Genomic DNA, 22,571 nt, shown 5'->3' on the forward strand with positions numbered 1-22,571 from the left:
GTGAATTTTAAATTTGCACTGGTAATTGGCTGTAGTGCCTGAACACACAGAATTCTGTTTAGAACAAGATGGTACTGGCAGGTTCTTATTTCCAGACAGAAACTCATGAAGTTGAATGTCCAAATGCTATGACAGTCTGCAAGCTAAGAAATTGCAGTGAGCAATTTCTTTTAAATTATTAATACAATGGGTGCCACATGAGTATAAAACATTAGATTCAGGGCTTATCTCAGGAGATGGAAACATAAAAGGTGGTAGCTGCAGAACAAGTAACAGGAGCCATCTGTCATAAATCACTTGGTCAACTCCACTATCCTTTTTTGCTCAGTGTGCACAAACCCACGTCCTGGAGGGTCACACTTACCCCTCAAAGTGTTTCATGCTCATGACACATCTCTGTGCCTAGGTCAGTCACAGTAGGCTGTCACTTATACTTTCATTATTGTTCATGTAGAAGAAAAGTTAGCTTAACTTACTGACACTTTGAAGTCTTTTAATTAAAGGAGGAAGAGAAAAATCACAGGTACAGCTTTAATTTAGAAGGAAGATGTGTGAGGGTTTTTCCATTCCATAAACAGTTTAGAATAAGAATTTTATTAAACGTTAACTGCCTTAAGAACACCTGTTCAGAGGCTGATGCTAACACTTGTCCTTGAAGGACTTCCCCCCCCCACCTTTAATTGTGTTAAATTTTACACCTATTTTTTACAAAATTTTTTTTTTTTAACTTTTTACAAAAAATTTTACAGCTATTTTTAGAAAATCAACCACCTTTTTCTTGCAGTTACCCTGAGTAAAAGCATTTTAACTGTTATTTATTGTAGTAATGGGGCTTTGAAGACAGTTAGATAAACAATTTAGGTTAGGTTCTTCTGTAACTTTGAAACTTTAGTGCTTGGATGTTTGTTGGGTTTTTATCAGCAGGTGTTTTATCAGGTGTTAGTAGCAGTAGAGGTGATGGCAGGTATCTTTGTGCCTCCTCCCCCAGAAGAGAACCTTAGCCTTCAGTTTGAAGGTTTCTTTGCCAGAAAGCTGTTCTGAACTGGTTCAATTAGTCTCATCACTGGAGCTGTCATTTAACAGCTCCAGAGAACTGAGGTGCCCACACACCTTACCTGTAGCTTAAAGTGCATAAATCTGGAGCTTTGCTTCAGTTTTGTTCACTCAGAAGTTCTAGGTGAAGTAGTGGAAACAAATATATTGTTCTTAAACAACAAGTGAAAACAAAAGAAAACTAATTGAAGATGTGTGCTAGCATTCAGCACCCACCAAGTCCTTACATCCATATCCATTACTGCTCTGGGAAGGCTGGTAGAGAAGAGGAGCAAAGGTCGTGTGTCCTGAAGGATTAAAACTGATTTTTTGCAGTAGGAAGACACTGGCTTCTTTGTGTTCCAGAGCCTGACCACCTCTGCTGGCACCACACAAGAAGTGCACTGGTGCTTTGTCACATTACCCAGGACAGTTTAATATGTTCTAAATCTGCCACTTTCTACCACCAGCCATCTAAAATAATCTCAACTGGACACACATTCAAACCCAATTTTCTATTTGTGCAACTTACTGCACTTGTTATGAGCTGCAGGTTTACTGTGTGGTTACAGCCCAGTAGATGAAGATGTTACCCTGTTACAGGCAGGCCAAAGAGCAGTGAGCAATTTCACAGGGTGGACATGGAAGCAGGGATTTGACACCTCAGAGAATTCTAGCATGCTGTCCAAAGCCAGCATTTTAACTAACAATTTTCTTCTTTTGCCCTCAGAAAATATTCACTGATCCTGGAAGCTTCTCCATGGCAACAATCAACAAACTCCGAGAGACTTGCAGGGAGAAGGTGCTTTCTCAGGGATAAATGCCAGATGTAACCAGGTGGTCAGATACTGCAGCAATTGACACATTCCTCTATTTGCACTGATTAAAGCACACTTTAAGTTTTCCATGAATTAACTGACACTTGACCAATTTTTCCTGCCTTGTAAGTAAGCGTGTTAACACTTTGTACTGTATGTCAGATTTGATAACTGGAACTGGTGGTTCTGTTACTGTTTGTTGGTGGTGTGTTGTTTTTATTTTTTAAGGATTAAGGTATCTTCAGACTAGAATGTGATCAATGTCAGGAGGACCCTCCTTTTAAATAAATAATCCCAGGGAATTTTGTAATATTAAAAGCAAACAGATGTAAAAAATTATGTATTACTGTGTTAACTGTGACACTATTACCATTTGTACAAAATAAATTAATTTAATTTGTCAGAACCTGTTTCATGGTGTAGAGTAAATTATGTGATCTGAGTCCTGACTGTCAGTCATTGGATGGAATACAAGCATCTTTTTCCTCACTGCTCTCACTTAAGGAACTCAAATAGAGCAAAGTGAAGGGCAAGAGAGCAATCAGTGATCATCACTAGCAGTTGATCTATGCAGTGTGAGATGGAGCAGCTGTAGTGCAATTCTCCCACACCCGTGGCCCTAAAAATTTGAGGAGAAACATTTGTAAAGACATCCACGAACAGACTTCTTTGACAGGGAAGACACGGCACAGTTCCTAAGTCTGTATTGGCACCGGGCCACTTCCAGCCCTGCTGGGGCCAGGAGTATGGGAATTGCTTTCCTGTCCGTACAGAGCCCTCTCGTGGCCAAATTCTCTCCTTCCAGCTGGGGAAAGGAGAGACAACTGGAGCACTTTGTGGGGTTTTATGTTCCATGTGCAACAACTACTTTGGAAAGCCTCACCTTAAACAGCACTCCAAGCTCTCTTCATTCCTCGTGCAACGTGGCTTCCCCCTATCTTGCACACTGAGATTTTTTCGTTCCTCAGCAGAAAAAAAAAATCCCCTTTTTCAGAGGAAGTAGAGGATTGCTCTTCTGGACAACTCAAGACTGCTACTTCTGCAGTGACTCTGAGGTATCCTATTCTTTATGGTACCAGGCATACACTTTTCCTCAAGTACTGAATTATAAGGACAGTAGCAGTAACATACTCCTAGTATGGCAGCAGGTGTTGGGAAACACTATTCACTCCTAGGAAAATTCAGCTTCCAGTTACCTTCCAATCATAGGGCATTGGTCCAAAGCCAGCCTTGCTGCCCTGCATTAGGTTCCCTTGGTCAGGAGTGTTCTGTGCAGTTCCTGCCCTGCAGAGCTGGTACTGCTAACACCAGAGGCTCCCTGCAGGAGGGAGTCAGGGAACCTTTAACACCAAGGTTCGTTTCCAGCACATAACTAAGCACACAGCAGATGTGAGTTTCCTAGTTTGTGGTAAGAGGCCAACTTCAGAATCAAACATGAAATGTCACTGACACAGTCCTTAGACTAAGAGCCTTATCAGCACTGTCAGAAAGTGAGGCTCAGGCAGGGTACAGCACATGTCTCAGGAAGTGACACTTTAGAGTTAACTCCTCCAGGTCTCAGGTTACCAACGCAAAGCTTTCCTTGTTTCCAAACACAAAGAGCAAAACCAACCTGATTCCAACACACACACACAGATTTAGGTTTTCCTTTGTGCCATAAAGAAAAAACTTAAGCACTTGTTTAACTCCACAGTAATGATTGCCTCAGGCTTCCCAAGTATTGCCAAACCATGACTTCAGCCCTCAGCAAACAGTTTTAAGAGTGATCAGCAATACTAAGAAATACAGAAAAAAAAGTGTCTTTATTAGCATTGTTACAGGCAATGCATACATAAGAACTGATCCTTAAAGTGTACAACCCCCCAGCCAAGTTTAAAGCAATAGAATCAGCAGATTGAGATCTATATTGTACACATGTGCAGTAACAGGATCTCTCAGAACCTTCCAACAGAACAGACTGAAATAACTTTACAAAAAAAAGTAAATAAAAATAACACCCATTTTAAAAAAGTACCAGCTCCTAACAAGCTGGCAGAGCATCAAAAATATCAAACAGGGGAGTTGTCCAATCATAAAGAGTTCCTGTAAGGTTTGAGTATTGCGTCTTTCACACCCTGCATGTGCCAGGCATTGAGTTTAAAGCTTAGTAAAAAATACACACCTAAGAGACAAGGTGAAGTTCAGGTTTTAGATTTCAATTTTGTCAGTTGTTTCTAAAATTTTTTCAAATGCATCATCAGTATCCTTTACATCATCGCTCAATGGCAGCGGTGCAAATAATGAACCTTTTCCCTTTGTTAAGAGTTCTGAAATTGAGTCAGAGTTAGCAACATCCCTCTCTGGAATCTGTAGCTGACATAATCTTAGCCAATTCCAAAAAAGCACCCTTAAAAACTTTTAGCTTGTTTCTAAGTGGGTAAATATTAAAACTAGTTAGCAAAATTAAACACCAGAATCTTCAGAAGTTATTTTTGTGCATAGTTAAATGCTGCAAGATGATTTCACATTTAATAAAGCACACTTTAAAGAAGCAATTTGCAAGAAAAGATGTTACCTTACAATATCAACCAGTTCAGGGGAAACGTCGGGGGATTTTTTCCCCCAGCCTCTTGCAATTGCTTTTCATCTATGCTGGATTTTAGTGCAAGTAATTAAATTGTTTGATATCCAGCATGGCTCCTCTTTCTGCCAATCAGGTAAGCAATCAAGACAATTAGAACAAGACCAGCAAGGGCTGCACCAACTATTATAGGGATCAGCATGTTATTTTCATCCAGTTGACATTCTTCCACTGAAGAGAGAGAAAAAGATCCATGTTAGGTACTAGTGCACCAACAGATGGCTACATGCAGAACTTCAGCATTCTGCTCTCAGCATGTCAATAAAACTGGCTCAGCTAGCTTGTCAACAGTGAAAAGGAAGCCAGGTCCACTAATTATGATCATTCAGGATGAAGTCTTTCCAGCACCAGCTGTATACACAATATGGAGATTATACTGATTGTTTCCTCCTCAAGAGCTGTTATACACAAATTCAGCCATCATAAATATCCACATGACCCTTCCCACAGTTATTTTGCTTTCATCATAGTCACAAGGGACAGGTTTGCCCCTTTCACACAACTGTCTGCGCATAGTTTGGAGGGAAAGGTAGCACCCTTCCTTAACTCTTCTCTGGACCATCAGGAACAAGTCCAAGTTGTTTCACAGCTTTTTACATACTTCTCCCACTAGCCTCAACTTGGACATCTTAATCAGCCCCCACATCATCTGTAGTAGGGCATGCAGAGGCTAAGCATAGCACCCACAAGCTGACATTTGACTACAGAATGTTGTATTTATAGCTAAGTATACTTCACAAATCTTGGATATTTGACAGGGGCTGCCAAATGCAAACCTCTTACCTGGCCCAAATTTGTCTCCATCAATCTTGAAAATCTGGACCTGAACATTAAACACATTGAGAAGGGCTTGGTCCGAGACCTGCAGATTCTCCTCAGAGCTGCACTTGTACGAGTTCCCTACTGAAGCTCTCAGCTCACTCATACTGTTGTTTGATGCTTCAAATTTTGGATCTGTGTAAGAGAAACTTTTATTAATATCTTATTCAGAGAAACTCAATTAATTATATAAATCTGAAGAGCAGGAGCTATAAGTCATAGAGCCACAATTTGATACATTCATCCCTAACATTTCTCATACATTATTTAATGCAGGCTACCCTTAACATTTAAAGAAGTAGTCACAGAGAGAAGATTTTTTTAGAAATCCTTACTTTTTGCTTCAGAAGGCAGGGTTGTGCTTACACTCACACCTTGCAGGAAGAATTTTTCAGCACTTGCATTCTTAAAAAAAACACAAAAACCAACAAATCAGTAGCTGTCATTTAGGATGACGATGTACAAAATAAGATGTTCAGGTTCCAATCTGCATGCATTTTGAGAAAGGTTTTTAAAATGTAGACCACAAATGGGATTAGCATCCAGAGGAGGTGTTTAGTTGGACTTTAGGAGAGAAAAGCTACAGAAAGTATGCACCTTAAGGAAGATTATTTTGTGAGAGGGCAAAGAGCCAGAGAAAGGAGGCCTTGACACCCCCAAACTGTTGAATTCCACACTGCAGGCATAGTCCCACCCATTGCTTAAGCAGCCTACTTGCAGTGAACTTGGTACCCCACAGAGCTGTGGAGTCATTTAATAGCAACAGCTCAACGTGATCAGCATGAAAAGGAGCATGAAGCTCTGACAAACAGTGGATTCAGTCCTCAAAGGTATGCAGCTCAATACAGCACCTGGGGCAGGGCTGTGGGAAACAGCATTCCCAACCATCACAGGAGACCAGAAGACAAGCACACTTGGCCTTTGGGCTGTACACAGAATATTAATGAGAACTTAAACCCAGCTCCAGGCTTAAAGTTAGATTAGATGCCCACTTGTCACAGGCTGCTCCCAGTTTCAGCAAGAAGCCTTAAAGAGTAAGCAACACAATCTTCAAGGAAGTTCCCACTCCAAACAAAATACTTTTCTGTGTACGTGTGCATATATACACAAACACATTCTTTTCACACAATGGTAACCAAGCATAAAACCCACTAAATCCTAGTATTAAAACCAAAGGAACTAGTTACTCTCTTTGTTGCTGTCTTTTTTTCTCTTGCCCTTGCCCCAGTTACTTTTCCCACATGGAAAGTGCTGCAGACCCTGCACACTTAGTGCAGATTCTTACCAAGGCAAACTGGAAGATAACCCTCGTTTTCTCAAAAGTCAGGTTCAACAAGGCAGATGAATTGTCACATCTCCCAGAAGAAGTTGTATTATGTGGTACGAAATTCAGCAACTCCAAACCCATCTGTGAGAGAAGAGGAGCAATTATGACACTTGAAGGGACTGAGCACAACACCTTGCACTCAGCTGAGCTGTGGCTGCCTTGTGTCTGGTGCCTACAGCTGTGTCTGCCCTGTGCTCCAGACCCCAGGGCAGACCTGTGCAGGCTGCACCTGAGTTACCAGGCTGACACACAACTAACAAAGGGCACATCCAACAAAGCTTTCTGCAGCCCTGACTGGCTGCAGGCAAGAACCCAACTGCTTTCTCCACACAAACTGCTTGGGTCCTTGTGGCATAAGAAAAAACATCAAGAACCACCACACCACACAGAGGGCAAGATGCTATAAAATACTGCTTTGACATAAGGCAGAAGCAATTAAGGGGACCACCTGTCAGCAAATCATCTTACATGTCATTTCCGTTCAAAATGTTTTACTTTTGTAAAACATGTCCATGGTTTGTGATTTTATACTGTCTTGCATCTGCAGAAGGCTGTGGGTTAAATGCCACTTGTCAAACAATTAAATAGAAACCCTTTTAGTAGCTCTTAGCTGATCCTCATGTGACCAGAAAACCTACTTGCCACCTCCTCACTGGTCATTACACCAGAAATCAGCTGTTCCACCAGAAGCAGAACACCAGAATCAGGGAATTTCACACAATTAAGGTGGCTAAAACACAGTTACCATCACAACAAGCCAGTGTACAGCCACACAGCAGCTGTAAGTGATTTTACCTTTCAGTCATCAACATCATAAATAAATGCAGTAGCACTGTTTCCTGTTGGGGGCATTCAACAGTCCTTTTAGGACTCTGGGTTTGTCCATAGGGCTGGCAGGCCAGGCTCTGCACCAACAGTGCAGGGAAAGAATTTGTGCCAGGGCTGGATCTTACATATACCTTGTATTTTTTCTCTCTTTTTTAAAATACTATTAAAATCAGATGTTATGTAGCTTTTAAGCATCAAAGTCAAACCCAAATGTCTTCAGTGCTGGCTGGAGGGTAATTAAGTCAGAAGCCTGTCCAGTTTTACAATAGTAATTTTCCCTTCTACTAGTCATTCAGTCTTTCTATACCTCAGGCCAAATTTCTGTATTTAACAGTTTAAAAATCTTGTTTTGATTGCAACTTTGATAACAGGATTCCCCTAGTCATATCTTGGTAATTTTTACTACTTCTCTTAAATGACCATATATACACTTCCTGGATTCAACACACCAATTTAATGCTGCTTTTAGTGAATGGAATAATCCTTAAGAACCACTTTCAGTACAAGTGTTTGGAATGTCACTAGTCCAGAGCAGGTTAAGAAATTCAAATAGAGGACAATGATAGATGAACACAAACACCTGAGCTTCTAAAAGAAAAAGTTTAGCTTATAATAATTTACCAACTCTTCCCCAAAGAAGAAATCTGAAGGTTTTGAAAAAACAAAAATCAAAATGTACCTTTTCATCTTTTTTTGGATAGGTGATATTAAGCTGTAAGCCCATGTAGGCCAGGACACAGGTTCCATTTGGACCAGTCACATTGTATTTACCAATTGTGGGATTTTGGGGTGATGATGTTGGTGTTGGGCCAGCTGTGGGAACCTGGCCAGTAGTCTGTTTAGGAGTTGTAGGTGCCATAGTAGTAGTAGAGACCATATCTTCAGCACATTCTGTCTCTGCAGAGAAAGGAAAACAGTCATTACCAAAGAAAATGAAGCTGTGGATGATCTACCTTTTTAATCCTTGAGGGAAAGACAACACAATTTCAAGTAGCTTTTTTCCTAACAAAAGAAAATAAAAGCTCAGAAACACAACAGTAAAGCATTACCTAAAGTCTTGTTGCAAAGTCTGAGACCCTTTTAAAGCATGGCATGAGAAAATTACACCTCTGCTGGTAATTTACTAAATGCATGGGGACCACATCCACTTTCATTCACATCCATCATTTCACTTTGCCATCAGCTCAGGGTAAATCTGACAGACCCAGCATTCCTGCTGTCCTGCTGTTCCAGTGTTCCTGCTGTCTGTTCACAGCCAGGCTGGGATCCCTATCACACACTCTGGGCACTCGTGTGGGAGAAGCAGAGGAAGAGTCCTGCTCACTGTTCAAAGTGGTTTCCCAGATGTATTCTCCTTCCCCTCACTCTCATTATTCTGGCAATAACCAGAGTAGCCTTAATATATTGCTCTGGCTCTTCTGTCCTTAGGGGGGGATTCTAAGGCTGCTTCTGATGCCAAGTTTTCTGCTGTATCCTCTCACATCCATCCTCTCTTCAGTCCTGCACGAGGAGCCACCCTCCACGGGGTTAACAAGGCTGTGAAGGTGTGCAAGTTCACTTTCTCTTTTCATCCAGTCCAGCAGCAACCTCCAAGGGAACAGTGACTCTGATTTATTTGCCAGACTACTTGGAAACATGTGGCAGCAAGCTCTTAACTTGATCTGGGAGCCAAGAAGGTTCCTGCATTGAACATCTAAGCCAAAACCAAAGGTCATAACAAAGACATTACTCAAGTAGAGACTTCCATGTTCCAAGCCAAGGTCATCTCCACATGCCAGGGATAACAACTTGCAACTTTTTAAGGACAACAGCAACTGCAGCAACAATCAACTCTCACTCAAAGGGCCTACTTCTAAAATTTAATGCATACATGTTTCACGGATACAAGACAACTAATAAATAGCCTTAAACAGTTTAAGCAGCTTAATTTTTGATTATGGCTCAGAGAGAAGAACTTTAATCACACCGTCTGAAGTCACACACACTCCAACATAGCATGCTTTCCTATTTCTACTCCACTCCTGGAAAGTCCAAGAGCAGAATGAAGGTGGATGAAGAAGGAGTGATCCTGCATTTTATAGACTGATACTGGTCTGATCCCAAAATCATTTCCTAACAAACCAAAAAGCATCTTTCTAGGCACTTCAAAGGAGAATTACCCTTTATCTGCAAGACCTCAACACACAGAGGCTCTTCTTTAATTTGGCACAGATGGAAACAACAAAATCACACTGAGTGGAAGTTTGGCCTAGTTGGAGTTTTGATACATTATTTTTACTGAACTGATTTAGAGCAGTTTCTAGTAGCTCTTCAGGACAGATCACAAGATGAGACAAATCCTTGTCTTTTATTGACAGTTAGAGGAAAGCAGCTGGCAAAACTACCAACACAGAGGAAAAGGAAGAAAGGAAGTGTCCTTTCAGAGCTGCAGATAACCACTACCATCCCCTCAGTCACTAACTTCTAGTATGCTGACAGAGTCACAATTTCCATTTATGCAGATGCACTGAATATTGATCCTTCTTCCCTTCAGTGAGCCTTGTACCAATCACTGGCAGAAATATCCCTTCATTAAAGATTTGCAGAGAAAAGAAAAACATTAAGGAAAAATTCCAGATCTGAAGTTTATCAATAAATAGCTGCCTAAGGGACAGGGGAAGGCACAAGCCTACAAGAATGGAACCAGAAGATTATATAAAAGAAGATCTTAATGTCTTAAAAAGAAAAGTATTACACAGTAGGGAGATTTCACTGAAGTTTTGTAGAAGCAAAAATCAGCTTTTCCCAGTATCATATCTTATGTTAAACCTGCTGATAAACAATCACTTATCATACTTAACTGCTAAAACAATCAGATCAAAGTTCCATAATTTAAAAAAAAAAAAGTTCTGAAGACTCCAGAAATAGAAATCAGTGTTTGGTGTGGGGGTTTTTTAAGCATAAATGTAGGTACACATCTTTACTGCAAACTAGTTCACTGAATGGAAAAGTTTGACCAAGGGAATGGTACATAAAAATCTGAGCCAGTCATGTGAAGCAGCCATAAAAGAAGTCAATGCCACTATTATCATGCATCAGGCAAGGTATTTTTCACAGAAATGGGACAAGGTGGAGGGAGATACTCCAGTAGAAGGCACTTGTTCATTGTAACCATTCCATGCTAGCACTGGCTACCCTAATTTTTAATATTAGTTTCAACTTAGCAGGTGCATAAATGCGACGAACCAGCTGAAGGAAAGTTCTATATCCCAGGGAAAATGAAGACTCTAAAAGTAGGGCAAAGACTTATCACTCTCTAAGATAGTATGGGTAATCAGTTTATACAGCTCTTTTGTGTTTGAAGACTGCTGCCACAAAAGCAAAGGACATGAACACACCAGGAAGTAATTTGCCTTTAATAATTTGAAGTAAAATTCCACACTACTTTTCAATACAAAAAATCAGGATAAAAACCTTAGTGGTTGTCTCTGAAGGAGAAAAATCTGACTTTTACAGCTGACATAAAACCTCCTGTAGGAAGATGTTCGTTTCTGCTCTCTACAGACCAATTCTCTACTGTCTGCCATTATTTCACTAATTTTCCCCAGAGCACAGAGTAACTAGTTCAAATGACTCTGGTAGAGGCCATAATGCTTGGAAGTTATCAGATATTTCTTAAACTAGGATTTTGGCCCTGAGCCCACTTAACCTACTGCAGCATGCGTTTAACACCCATACTCATGAACAGCCCAGAACAATACCCATGGGAACCCAGGGCACTATCCCCTAGCCACAGACTCTGACATCCTACAGAGAAAACCTGAGGCAAGTCCATTCATTTCAAAAGATGCTGTTGTCAGAGTTTTAGATCCAGTACTCACCTTTAATACGATTAGTCAGGACTTACAAAGAAATAACCTATTATTTGAACTATTAGCTCATCAAGTTCATTTTCTGTTACAAGATACTTACTGTTCACACTGAAAGTGCCATTTGTGAGATAGGCTTCCAAAGTGACATTGCTAAAAGTAACATTGGCATTCTTCATATTGATGTGCTTGGAGTTGATGCATCTGTATTTTGTGCCCATGTGTGCCTGAATGACACTTTTATGTGACACAGTCTTCATGCCCACTGTAAAAAAATACATTGCATTAGTATGTACCAGTATTCAAAGAAAGGACTTAGTATTATATCTGGAAGGGTTTTGCAGTAACAACAGTAAGTTTTTGTTTTACCTGTACTTGAATTTGGGAATAAAGTTGCATCTGACAGATTGTAGTGGAAAACTAACTCTTCAACTTGGTACTTGTCTGCAGATTCTGAAAAATTCAGGCTTAACGAATGTCCTGCTCCAAAATCCAACACCAGAACTGGATGAGATGCATTATCTTTACCACATGAGCTCTGTGAGTCTACTGAAGCATTTTGTGGAAGAAAAAAGTGTACAAACTGTGGGGTAGAAAATAAAACACATGTAAGCTTTTCCTCACAGCTTTTTAAATATCCTGTGAAACTGTTACAAACATACAGCAGACATTAACATATAAGATGTCTACTTAGATGTGACAGTGTTCACAGGGGTCCGAGGATAAGGGAAGAGATGAGGATCTGACTCCATGTTTCAGAAAGCTGATTTATTATTTTATGATATATATTATATTAAAACTATACTAAAAGAATAGAAGAAAAGATTTCATCAGAAGGCTAGCTAAGAATAGAAAAAGAAAGAATGATAATGAAGGCTAGCTAAGAATAGAAAGAATGATAAAGGCTTGTGGCTTGGACTCTCTGTCCAAGCCAGCTGACTGTGATTAGTCAGTAATTAGAAACACCAGCATGAGACTAATCACAAATCCACTTGTTGCATTCCACAGCAGCAGATAATAATTGTTTACATGTTGTTCCTGAAGCCTCCCAGTTTCTCAGGAAGTCCTAAAGAAAAGATTTTTCATAGAAGATGTCTATGACACTTATATACCAGTATACAGCAAGCAGCGTGCTACTGGCATTGAAGTTTGAGAATCCTGCTCTCTGAAATTGGAGGACTAAACAGTACATACTCACAGCACCTCTAAGACTTTTCTTCCTTCTAAACCAGCAATATGAATTTGCAGGTACTTCTGTACTACAAGAATCAAATCTGGCAAACTCTGGACATGTGAAAAATGGGAGAATTTAAGCTCTGCTTCTTGTAGTACAACTGAGCAAGAACAAAAGTGAATGGTACATCCTATGTAGCTTGGCTGTAACACTTTGAGTTTATTACACATTATGAAGAAATTGGTATCTGAAGACCAACACAACATTTACTTTGAAGTTCTGAGCTTACTGCGTACAAAAAGAAACAGACAAAAGTATGTTATGAAAGAAGTCAGCTCTGAACACATATACCAGTATCAGCAGGATTTCAGACCATCAGCACCACTGAAAACATGGATTATAATTGTATAAGCCTCAGTTCAAATCACACAGAGCAAGTGCACCACTGGTAAAGTAGTAGGATTTTTTTAACCTTGTATTACACTGATGCCTAGGAAAAAAAAATAAATCAACAACACAAAACTGCAATAAGACTATAAATAATACCCAATTCTTATTCAGTAGTGAAGATACAAAAAAATCCCAAAACTTATTTGTTAAGGTAAATTCTTAATTTTCCATTAACAAGGTTTTGTTAATATGAACAATTTGTAAGCGTTGCACTAGTCTGTAGATACACTGAAATCTAGAGATTTGCCAAGTAAGAAGGTCACAGATTTCCAGAGTTTAAAAAGTTTAAAAGCTATGTTTCAGTTCAGATTTAATCCACGTGAGTGTGACCAAGTTACCAAAAGAGAACTCCGTAGTGTTTTTGCCTTTACAGTTCCAGTGAAAGCCATTTTATTTATCAACAGGACAGGTGTGGAATTACAGTCACAAAAGTAATTGCACATGTTTTGTTTGTGTTTCTTTCAGGCAGCCTCAACCTTTCCATTTAATTAGAAGAAGCATTGGTAATAAAGAAAAGCTGATGCAACATGACTGGAAGAGTAAAAATCTTTGTGGAAGCAGCTTTTCATGAAAAGATACTCAGAGAAAGTTTAAATACTGCACACGTGCAAAGATACCACATATTTTATAAAGAGTAAAAAGACTAATAAATGAGAAGCAGTCAGATACTCACTGCCCTTACCTCTTTTTGCCCATCGATTTTGTATTCCACTGAGAAGGCTACTGTCAAATCAGCAATTATGCAGACCTTACCACTAGAATCTTTCACTTCAAATGAAGAGGAAGCCTGTAAAAAGCCTGATAAAAATAAAAAGTGGTTAACCTGGTGTCACATAAATTTGCATTTTTAATCTCAAAGAGACAAATATGTACAATTGTACATTTTAGGAGTAAAACTTAAGCATGAGTTGAGTTTGGAAACTTGGGCATTAACAGTCTCTAGATTAATTTCAACATCACTAACAAACAGAAGGCAAATTAAACATCTCATTTATAAAACTGCAAAGCCACTCAAACCAAAACTGTTGACATTCTGGTTCCTAAGAGATAAGAAAGACATGCAGTAAACAGCAGTCACAGTGTTCAAGGCAGCTTCAGTGCTCTCTGCACACAGCAACCATTTCACCATCTTCAGCCAGACCTGGCTTAGCTTATTTGATCCTGCATGCCTCCAACACTCTGCCTTGCCCCCAGAGCACAGCATGCAGCCTTCACTCCTGCTGTACCAGGGCACTCAGCTGCACATGCACTGAATGCAGCATTTAGAAAGCCTGGATGGACTGCAGATGTTTTGAAGGCACTGCCAAAAATAGCATGATAGAGCATGCTACCCCTGCCAGGAGAACTTCTCTTTACCATCCTCACACTCCCCACACTTTAGAGGAGGAGGAGGCCAAGACCTTGACACACAGTGAGGTTATGTTTTCCTGACTGGTTTAAGCTAAACTCAGACTGAGCTGCTGAGAAGAGCAGAGAAAAGCCTTTCTGGACCTTGTTTCCATTGCAGCCTCTCTGCTCAGAGCACACTGGGGACAGCTGCCCAAAGTACTGACATAACAAGGACACACAGCAAGGGGAGCACGCAGCCATGCTTCTGATGGCAGCATGGACTGGCACCAGTGGGACAGTGCCCACTGCCAACAAAGCTCCACACGTGGGACACACTGGGGCAGGCTGGAAACAGCTGGAAAGATGGTTATCTCCTCCTTCATTTGTGGCAAGGGATACCTGACAGTGCTCCTGCACCTGACCAGTTCTTTATTTTAGAATCTTTTATTTTTCAGATTCTCAATTTGTCACCACCACACCCCCACAAGTGAACCTCACTGCAAAATGTGTGAACCATCTTCATGCTAGCACTTTATCAGTTTGCATTTGCAACAGCTTCAGTCTTGCAGAAAACCTGATAAAAAAACAGCTGCAAAACATAAGCTATTATCAAAAGCAAATAAGCTTTAAGGAGTCAAACATGCTAATCCATTCAACTGCTGATAACAGCAAAGAGATCCAGATGAGGGATTATCCATTAGCTAGCTTCCCTCCCTGAGAAGTTTTCCAAAAACAAATCTTACAACTTTTCACTGCAAAACTATGGTGTGTACAATTGTACAAAGACAATTATTAGGAAAAATTGGACTTTGGTCAGCTGGACTTCAGCAGAAGGCACATCAGTTGCAGGAGCACATTGGAAACTATTTCTCTGGCACCCAGCAAGCATTTTCCCTTGTCACCCTCCCCTTAGCAACATCACATCCTCTCCCAGCACCAAGGAGGGCAAAGCTGGAATCCATTCAACTTTATCTATTTTTTTGAGAGTCCAGACTTGAAATCAGAGATAGACAGAAGAAAGAAAATGCTTAAGAACAGACAGCATAGAAAACTTAATTCAAATGAAACCTGTCCTACCTTTGCCTTTATGTCCAGCATAAAATGTTCATTAAGGAGCACATATTCCCAAAGAAATGTTATTTACTGCAATTCAGAGCAGTATCAGAAACATGCTCACCCACATGAAAGTTCCAATTTACATTTACAACTGGAACTTGTTTACATTTCATGCAAGCACTGCTTTCTCCAAAACAAGCTGCTTACACCCTCCTGAAGATTTCTAGCACAGCATAGAAAAGAGTTGAGGCAGGGAACAAGAATCCATTGCTCCTTGAACTAACACTATGACTGAAAAATGTGCTAGAATGAAAACCTTCAGTGTGCATGCAGACTCCCTTGTCTGATAGCTATTAAAATCTTGGCAATTTTAGAGCTAAAAATAATGAAGTAACTGAGTAAAAGAATGAAAGAAAAAGAATTTTTAAAAGAAATGCAGGGGAAAGAAAAGACTGAAAAATAAGAAAAATGTTACTGGCCTAAATGAAAACATGACAGACCTGTCCATTACAAATGATTCAGAGAACAACAGACAATGCTGAGGTACCAGAAAACATGAAATGGAAGACAAATTCTGGTAATGAAGAGCTGATAAATCACCCTCAGCAAGTTTAAGTAATAAAGAATAAGGGGCATGAAGGAACATTAAATAGTAACACCTACATAGCTACTAGATTTTTGTAAGGTTAAAGTCATATCATTACATGAATCCTGATTTCATTAGTGTGGAACAAATGCTATAAAAGCCCAGTCCTCCTTAAGAACGATTCAGCAGCTGCTGGATTTGCAGTTTCAGTGGTGAGACAGACGCATCCAGCACGAGACACTGAGTGTCCTTGGTGGAGCGGCGAGAGCTGCTTCCCTGCAAGTCAGGCAACACTCCCAGGCATGGAGAGCAGGCAGAACTGAGCTGCAGCACCATCTGCTCCCAAGGTCCTGAAGGAATGCAGATGAAAACAAGTGAAATGTATGGGACATAGGAGCAAAGAAAAATTGAAAAAAACGCTGAAGCACAAATGAAGACACTGAAGGAAAGAAGGTCCCGCCTACTGTCGGCTCCAGCCAGTTTAAGGCACAGGAACAGCTTGCAGCAAAGCAGCTGCTGAGTTTTGTAAAGGCAGTTTCAGTGTCAAGTAGTGATTAATGCATGAATCATCACCAGCCTACAAACACTACAAGCCTACAGTCAAAATGTCAAGACTACAGAAAAGCAAACTGATGTTGAATCAATCCATTCTGGGAATATTTCTAATAAGGTTACATAATGTATTGCTTAATTCTATCAGGGCATATCTACAAGTTGAGAATATTGTTTGTACATCTCATAACAATATCATTCTTTGTAGTTAAACACAAAAACTGATACAACCTCCAAATTCTTAACTTTACGCTTCAGATGTTCCTCTTAATAAACTGCAGAGCCCTCTATGACAACTGTCCATGGCACAGCAAGTGCAGTACTTCAGATTTAAATGAAGCAGTCCAAGATCTTTCAATAGCCAAAAGTAAGTTTTGTTAGGTTCATTATCATTTGGCTGGAAGCACTACATTATGGATATCTAGTAAAGGAATTACTAAAAATGTACAAAGAAATTTCACTTGGTTCAGATGCTTCCTTTGTATTCCAGTAAATTCCAACAAAAGACTGCTTATAATATTTATTTTAGCAGCATATTTTCAATTGAAAATCATAAGACAATCTCTCCCTTCATACCTCATTTTTGCAATGAAGAAATAGTCATGCGCAAGAAAACATTTCAGGTAACTGTTAAAGCAACAACTAAAGATCTTGCTTGAATAAAATCCAGCATCCTTCTTTATCTAACATACCTACCTCAAGAAAACCCAAAGTATATTAACAATCTGAGATAAAATAACTAAGTCAAACAAAACAAATACTTCCTTGATTGTTTAACATTTTATCTTAAAGAAACCCACCTCATAAAGTTGTTTGTTTAAAGCTGAACACTACAAAGCTAACAAAACAATCTAGCACACGCTTTCAGGTTTCAGCTTTTTTATAACTGAAATCCTGTTAGTCAAACACAGCTACCCATGATTTACTCTCCCATATAATGAAAACCTACTAAGGGAGAGAGACAAATGGTTGTTGTGTGCTAGAAAATCAAGCAGATTTAATGGGAACTGTGTACACCATCTGCTTGCAAAGAGGACATCAGTTACTTCAGTTAATGATTTACTTTGCCTCCAGTTTCTATTAGAAACATGAAACACTGACAATAAGGAAAAACCAAAAGCTACTTCTGTATAATCTGGGGTTTATTACTATAGTTTCCTGCATAAGTAAAAACTTCTTTAGCATTGTTCTCCCTCTTGGGATAAAGGGCAGCAAGCCATCCAAATCCACCTGGGCACACATCCTGGATCACCAGCACGTTAAGCCATACAGATACCTGGTGCAGGGGCCTGCCTGCAGGGTTCAGGAGGGAAACCATGGCTGCAGCACAGTGAGCTGCCAGCTCCTGGGATGTGCTGTGATGGGGCTCAGAGGATTCCACAGCCTGGTCACAGCCACAGACTCCCCTCAGCTCCAGCCCACCTGGAAATGCTGCACAGCAGCACTCTGGGATAAGGGATGCCAGCCCTGAATAATCATCCTGTACCTGAGCTGCAGCGCTGATGTGTTGCCTTGCACCTTTGCCCAGGTGTTCTGATGACAAACACAGTGAACACTGCTATCTGTGGGGCATTAATCCAAGGAGATAAGAAATGCTGGTCATTATCTGAAGAAGGTTTATTTTCTATTGTACACGTTAACCAAACTGCCCGGTAATTTACTCATTCTGGTGGTTCAGAATGATCCTGTCATCTCAGTGCCATTCTGGGAACAGTGGTAATTTCAGTCACCACTTTTAACTGCTAAATCTATGCCAGAGAACAGAATGGAAAAATCCCCAAGGAGTTACACTCTCCTACAATGCTCTGGCTTCCAATGTATGCACCACTCCCAGAGGGACACCAGGTCCAAGTCCTTTATCAGAAGACCAAGTCAAGATCACTTCCTTAGGATTCAGAACCTATACCACCCTGGGATAATACAGAAAGACAGGAACAACTGAGAGCAGGAAAATCCTGTGACAGGCTTGACGTACAAAACACTTTGCAAGAGGCAAGATGGTCTCCATGAAATGATGAGTTATACTTACCTTTCACCAACAGACACATGAGACTGAATGCTGGCTGCCTGGAAAGCTGGCAGGAGAAGACAAGGCTGGATTCACTTGAATACCCACACAGTGGTGGGGAAAGGGAGAACAGAGCTTAATTCAGAGATAAGAGAACTTGCTGCACTTGAGCAGGTGCAGCACCTGATTACACCAAGTTCCTGATTCTGCCCAGAATATGCATCCTTGCCAACCAAGAGACAAATTCATGTCATCTCAGATTTTGGTTTTGATATTGTTGATTTCAATTAAGGCAGCAAACATTTTGTTTTTCCATTTCAGTTTGCAGATGAATAATTCCTGTCCTTATAAACCAAATTACACAAGCACAAAAGCATTAGAAAGGAAAAGCAATCTAACAGCCATACACTTGCCATTTGACCAGAGAATTGCACAACTCTCTCAAGTTTAGTCATGTGAAACTTCTTTATGGCTTCCTATCTAAAGGAAGGAAGTCTTGGGATAGCTCTACAGCAAGTGATTGCTTGAGTGCACTGGGAGAGCTGAACTCCCCTGGCCAGACCCTTTTCAGCATTCACACAAGTCCATTTTGCACTGGCTCTGGGTAGTGCTGCTGTATCACACCACACAACTAACACACATTCAAGGCAGCTGCCAGCCCCAAACAATGTTTTGAAGAAAGGAGCACTGTGTGACAATTTAAAGAGAAAGCTTCCCCAGAGGAGAAGATATTGGAAATAAACTAACTGCCTGAGTAAAACCACCCTCCTAGTCCTAGAGAGTGGATCTTAACCCTGCCAAGGAAAGTAAGAATACAGGTGTTCCCATATCACACAGAGTGAATTCCTGTTAAGAAAACAGATGCCATCAGAAGTTTAATACAAGAAAACCAAACGTATTAACTGTGAACTACTGTGCTCAAGGCTGAACACTGGGGAAGGAAAAAGTACCCACAGAGCTGAAGCACATTTAAACTCTGTACTCTTAATGCCAGGGTGCACCTAAGACTCTCACATTTGAAATTAACAGTAGAAAAAGTAGTTCTGATAGTCAGTGGTGCTGTCAAGGGATAGAGGAGGTTATACTGTTATACTGAAACTGAAAGGGACACCAGTCCATCTTGAAGTCAGATGCCCCAAAACTGTGGAATCCTGATTTACCAAAACATAAGGTACATTTAAAAGTATGCAATGTAGAGTCCAGATAATGCAAGGGATTGTTCAAATAGCTGTTGTAATTCCCACCACTTACATGCCCAAAAGTGTCTTCTGCCAAGCTTAAGAGAACACATACCAAGAAATCCATTTCAGCACCAAGCTTTCTCAAGGAATTTCCAAACAATCACGGCTGACTTGAGAGCAAAGACAAACTGTGGAAGCTGAAACAAGCAAAAGCAAGGTGTGCCTTTTGCTAGAAATAAAAGTTTATCTTTGAGACCCACAAAGGCTTATCAGAGATAACAGCAGTTAATGTTGCAACAGAGTATCAATCTTTGAGTCAGGTTCCTCTGTACTTAGAGGCAATTCTTCACTCTGTCATCTGCCAAGTAACCTATCACATGATGACTGGCACGCTAATTCAGATCCTTAGACTCTGCCCATACACTCCAAGCAGCTATCAAGCAAACACTATGTCAAGGACAGCACTTGGTAAAACAATATTTCCAAAGTTGCTCAACATTAAAGCAGTTAGATTTTGTGAAAACCAAGTTATGCTGGTCTCAGTTGCAAACACCCAATAATGCCAAACCCGAAAAAAACCCCAATTCTGCACCAGATTTCTCACTGGCTGGAATTTATTATCAAGTTTCTCAACTATCTCTGCATGGGTAGTAAGGTTTGAAATTCCTCTTTGGACTAGAGTTGCACAATAGAAACATGTGGATTATACGTCAGTGACTCTGAAATGTCATCACACTACTTTGAAAAACTAATTTTCCCTTCTGCAATTCTCAAACACTTCATTACTTATTCACTACACGTGTCTGATTCTAACCTTAAATCTAGAGGAAAGTGTTCTGTGATGTGTGTGTGTTTCAGTAATGAAACAATGCACGGGTGCTCCAGGTCTCAGAGCAGGAGCAGCTCTGCTGGCTTTGGCACACAACCCACCTGACTCATCGTGCTCCACAACAGACGAGCTCCATCTCACCCAGGGTTTCAAAAAGCAGCAGCTAAGTTTAGGGGAGGTACTTCCATTTCCCACAGCCCCCTCTCCCTGCATGTACCATATGCTACCTAAATGTTTTCTTAATTCCATATGTATATTTGATGGTAGTGAGGAAATTGATTACAAAATGCTCAATGCTGACACATGGAACGTTCAGCTTAGTGCTTGCTGCTCAATCTAAAGAGAAAACTGAAACACTAAGTGAGGAATGGTGAGGTATTCAGGTGGGAAAAAAATTCTGCTGTCCTGAAGTCAAGGCATCACCAAACAAGTTCTCACATCAGCCCCACCCATACTAATCTTTCAGTCTCCTGTGATCACGACCTTATCCTAACCAGTGTTAACTCAGATGATTAAAAGGCTGCAAATGAGCTAAAATATCTAAAGACTTCAGCTCACATATTATCTTTCTCTCTTATTCTTCTCCCCTTACCCACAACCCAAACCCCACACTCTAGAAAGAAAGGGGTCTCTATCTGCACCACAAGATCTTCCCCCAAAATTGTAGTACAAAGTTATGCAGAAACACCCAGCTACCAAGCTACTAGACACTGGTACAAAGTCCTGACTATCAGTAAACAAAATTTAAAAAAAAATCAAAAATAAATAAATCTGTGGTAAAACAAACGAATCTGTTGCCTCAGTTGCAGAAACCTAACACATCTCACATGCCAGAAAGCAACAAAGATGGTGCACCAAACGATGTTTTTAACTGCCAATTAAGCAGAGGAAGACTACTGCAATGGCCAAAAGTATTAACTGTGGCACCACATTAAAATCACAAAAGCGGATTTGAAAGCAAACCATAACACAATTCTTCATTTAAGCCATAACTATATCAAACAAGCTATTCAAGTAACTCCCACTACGACACCAGTTCAACAACACTTCAGCTGGCAGCCCTAAAAGGCAGGAGCACTGTAAATCACTGTGCCTGCTGCACTGGCTCACGAGGGCTGGATATCTGAACTGCTCGCTGCCCTTTCCGAGCGGCACCTTTTGGGCTCAGTGAGACTGAAGTCCGGTCGATGGCGATAACGATATTTACTACCAGAGAGGCGTTACAGGAGCCACAGGGACTGTCCCGGCTCAAAAATGATGGCAGATAAGCATTCTCAACTGCTACTCTATTTAGGAAATATTTTGGCTAGCTGCTGAACAAGTTTCCTTTGCTGCCAAAGCCACAGCTCAGAAACCTGCTAGCGTTGTGTGATGTGGCTTTCAAGACAAGAAACCAAAAGCAAGGTAGCTATCAGAAAACAAGCAAGACACACTTCCTCGTTAAACAGCCTCGCTGACCTAACAAACCTTCCCATCAAGGCACTGAAATCTCTCTATTCCAGACGCGTTCCATATTTTACTCGAGACAGGGCAGGAATAAAGCCGTTAAGCACCGGAGCACTATCTATCCTATAGAACAGCGCTGCTTCCCAGCAGTGACATCAGTACCCCGCGCCTCCGTGCCTCGTGCTCCAGGCGCGTTTCCAGCTCCTTCCCGAGCGCAGTCCCCGCACCCAGCGCAGGTGCCCAGCCCGGCGCTCCCGGGCCCCAGCGCGGCTCAGCGCCGCCGCCGCCGCCTCCCGTCCCTCATCGCCTCGGAGGCTCCCGGGCGCCACAGGGGCCCGGCGCGGGGGATGGCCCCCAAGAGCCCAGAGCCCCCGCGGCTCAGTCGGCGCCCGGCAGGCCGACAGCAGGCAGGCGGAGCGGTCGGGTCTCCGGTTACAGGTGCCGCGTCCAGCGCCGCCGGCCCCGGGGCCCCCTCAGGCCGCTGCCACCCGCCCCCGCCACCCCGCCGATCGCACAGGCCTCCCGCGTCTCCCCGCCTTACCGAGCAGGGCGGCCGCCGCCAGCAGCCCCCGGGCCATGTCGGGGTGCAGGGACGGGCGCGGCGGGAGCGGGCTCGGAGCGAGGGCGGGCGCGGGGCGGCGGCGGCTCCGCGCTCGGGGCGCTCTGGC

At 41.4% G+C, this 22,571-nt stretch overlaps 2 protein-coding genes across 2 annotated transcripts in view; one reads left to right on the plus strand and one right to left on the minus strand.

The window, feature by feature from the left end:
- GRTP1 (growth hormone regulated TBC protein 1) overlaps nt 1-2,256 on the plus strand; it is a 34,371-nt gene extending 32,115 nt beyond the window's left edge. The window contains exon 8 of the mRNA XM_063149915.1: nt 1,763-2,256. Coding sequence (XP_063005985.1) covers nt 1,763-1,852 — 90 coding nt within the window. The 3' untranslated portion in view covers nt 1,853-2,256. The remainder of the gene's footprint in view (nt 1-1,762) is intronic.
- A 1,377-nt stretch (nt 2,257-3,633) lies between these two features.
- On the minus strand, nt 3,634-22,541 carry LAMP1 (lysosomal associated membrane protein 1). The gene is made up of 9 exons (XM_063149914.1): nt 22,445-22,541; nt 13,599-13,714; nt 11,662-11,875; nt 11,396-11,557; nt 8,124-8,341; nt 6,575-6,697; nt 5,625-5,694; nt 5,254-5,424; nt 3,634-4,641 (listed from the first exon to the last, which is right to left on the minus strand). The coding sequence occupies exons 1-9, from the start codon at nt 22,479-22,481 to the stop codon at nt 4,502-4,504; spliced, it is 1,251 nt and encodes a 416-aa protein (XP_063005984.1). The 5' UTR covers nt 22,482-22,541; the 3' UTR covers nt 3,634-4,501.
- Nucleotides 22,542-22,571: the final 30 nt, after the last annotated feature.

This window comes from Melospiza melodia, chromosome 2 (genome assembly GCF_035770615.1).
Source record: "Melospiza melodia melodia isolate bMelMel2 chromosome 2, bMelMel2.pri, whole genome shotgun sequence".
Classification (NCBI taxonomy): domain Eukaryota; kingdom Metazoa; phylum Chordata; class Aves; order Passeriformes; family Passerellidae; genus Melospiza; species Melospiza melodia.

Bases quoted from the DNA above. Each gene is read 5' to 3' on its own strand.
- LAMP1 (XM_063149914.1), bottom strand. From the start codon at position 22,481: ATGGCCCGGGGGCTGCTGGCGGCGGCCGCCCTGCTCG. The intron at 6,698-8,123 runs GTACATTTTGAT...CTTCTCTCACAG, and splicing joins ATCCAAAAAAAGATGAAAAG to ATGGGTTTGGAGTTGCTGAA. The intron at 5,425-5,624 runs GTAAGGATTTCT...TCTCTTACACAG, and splicing joins CCTGCCTTCTGAAGCAAAAA to ATCCAAAATTTGAAGCATCA.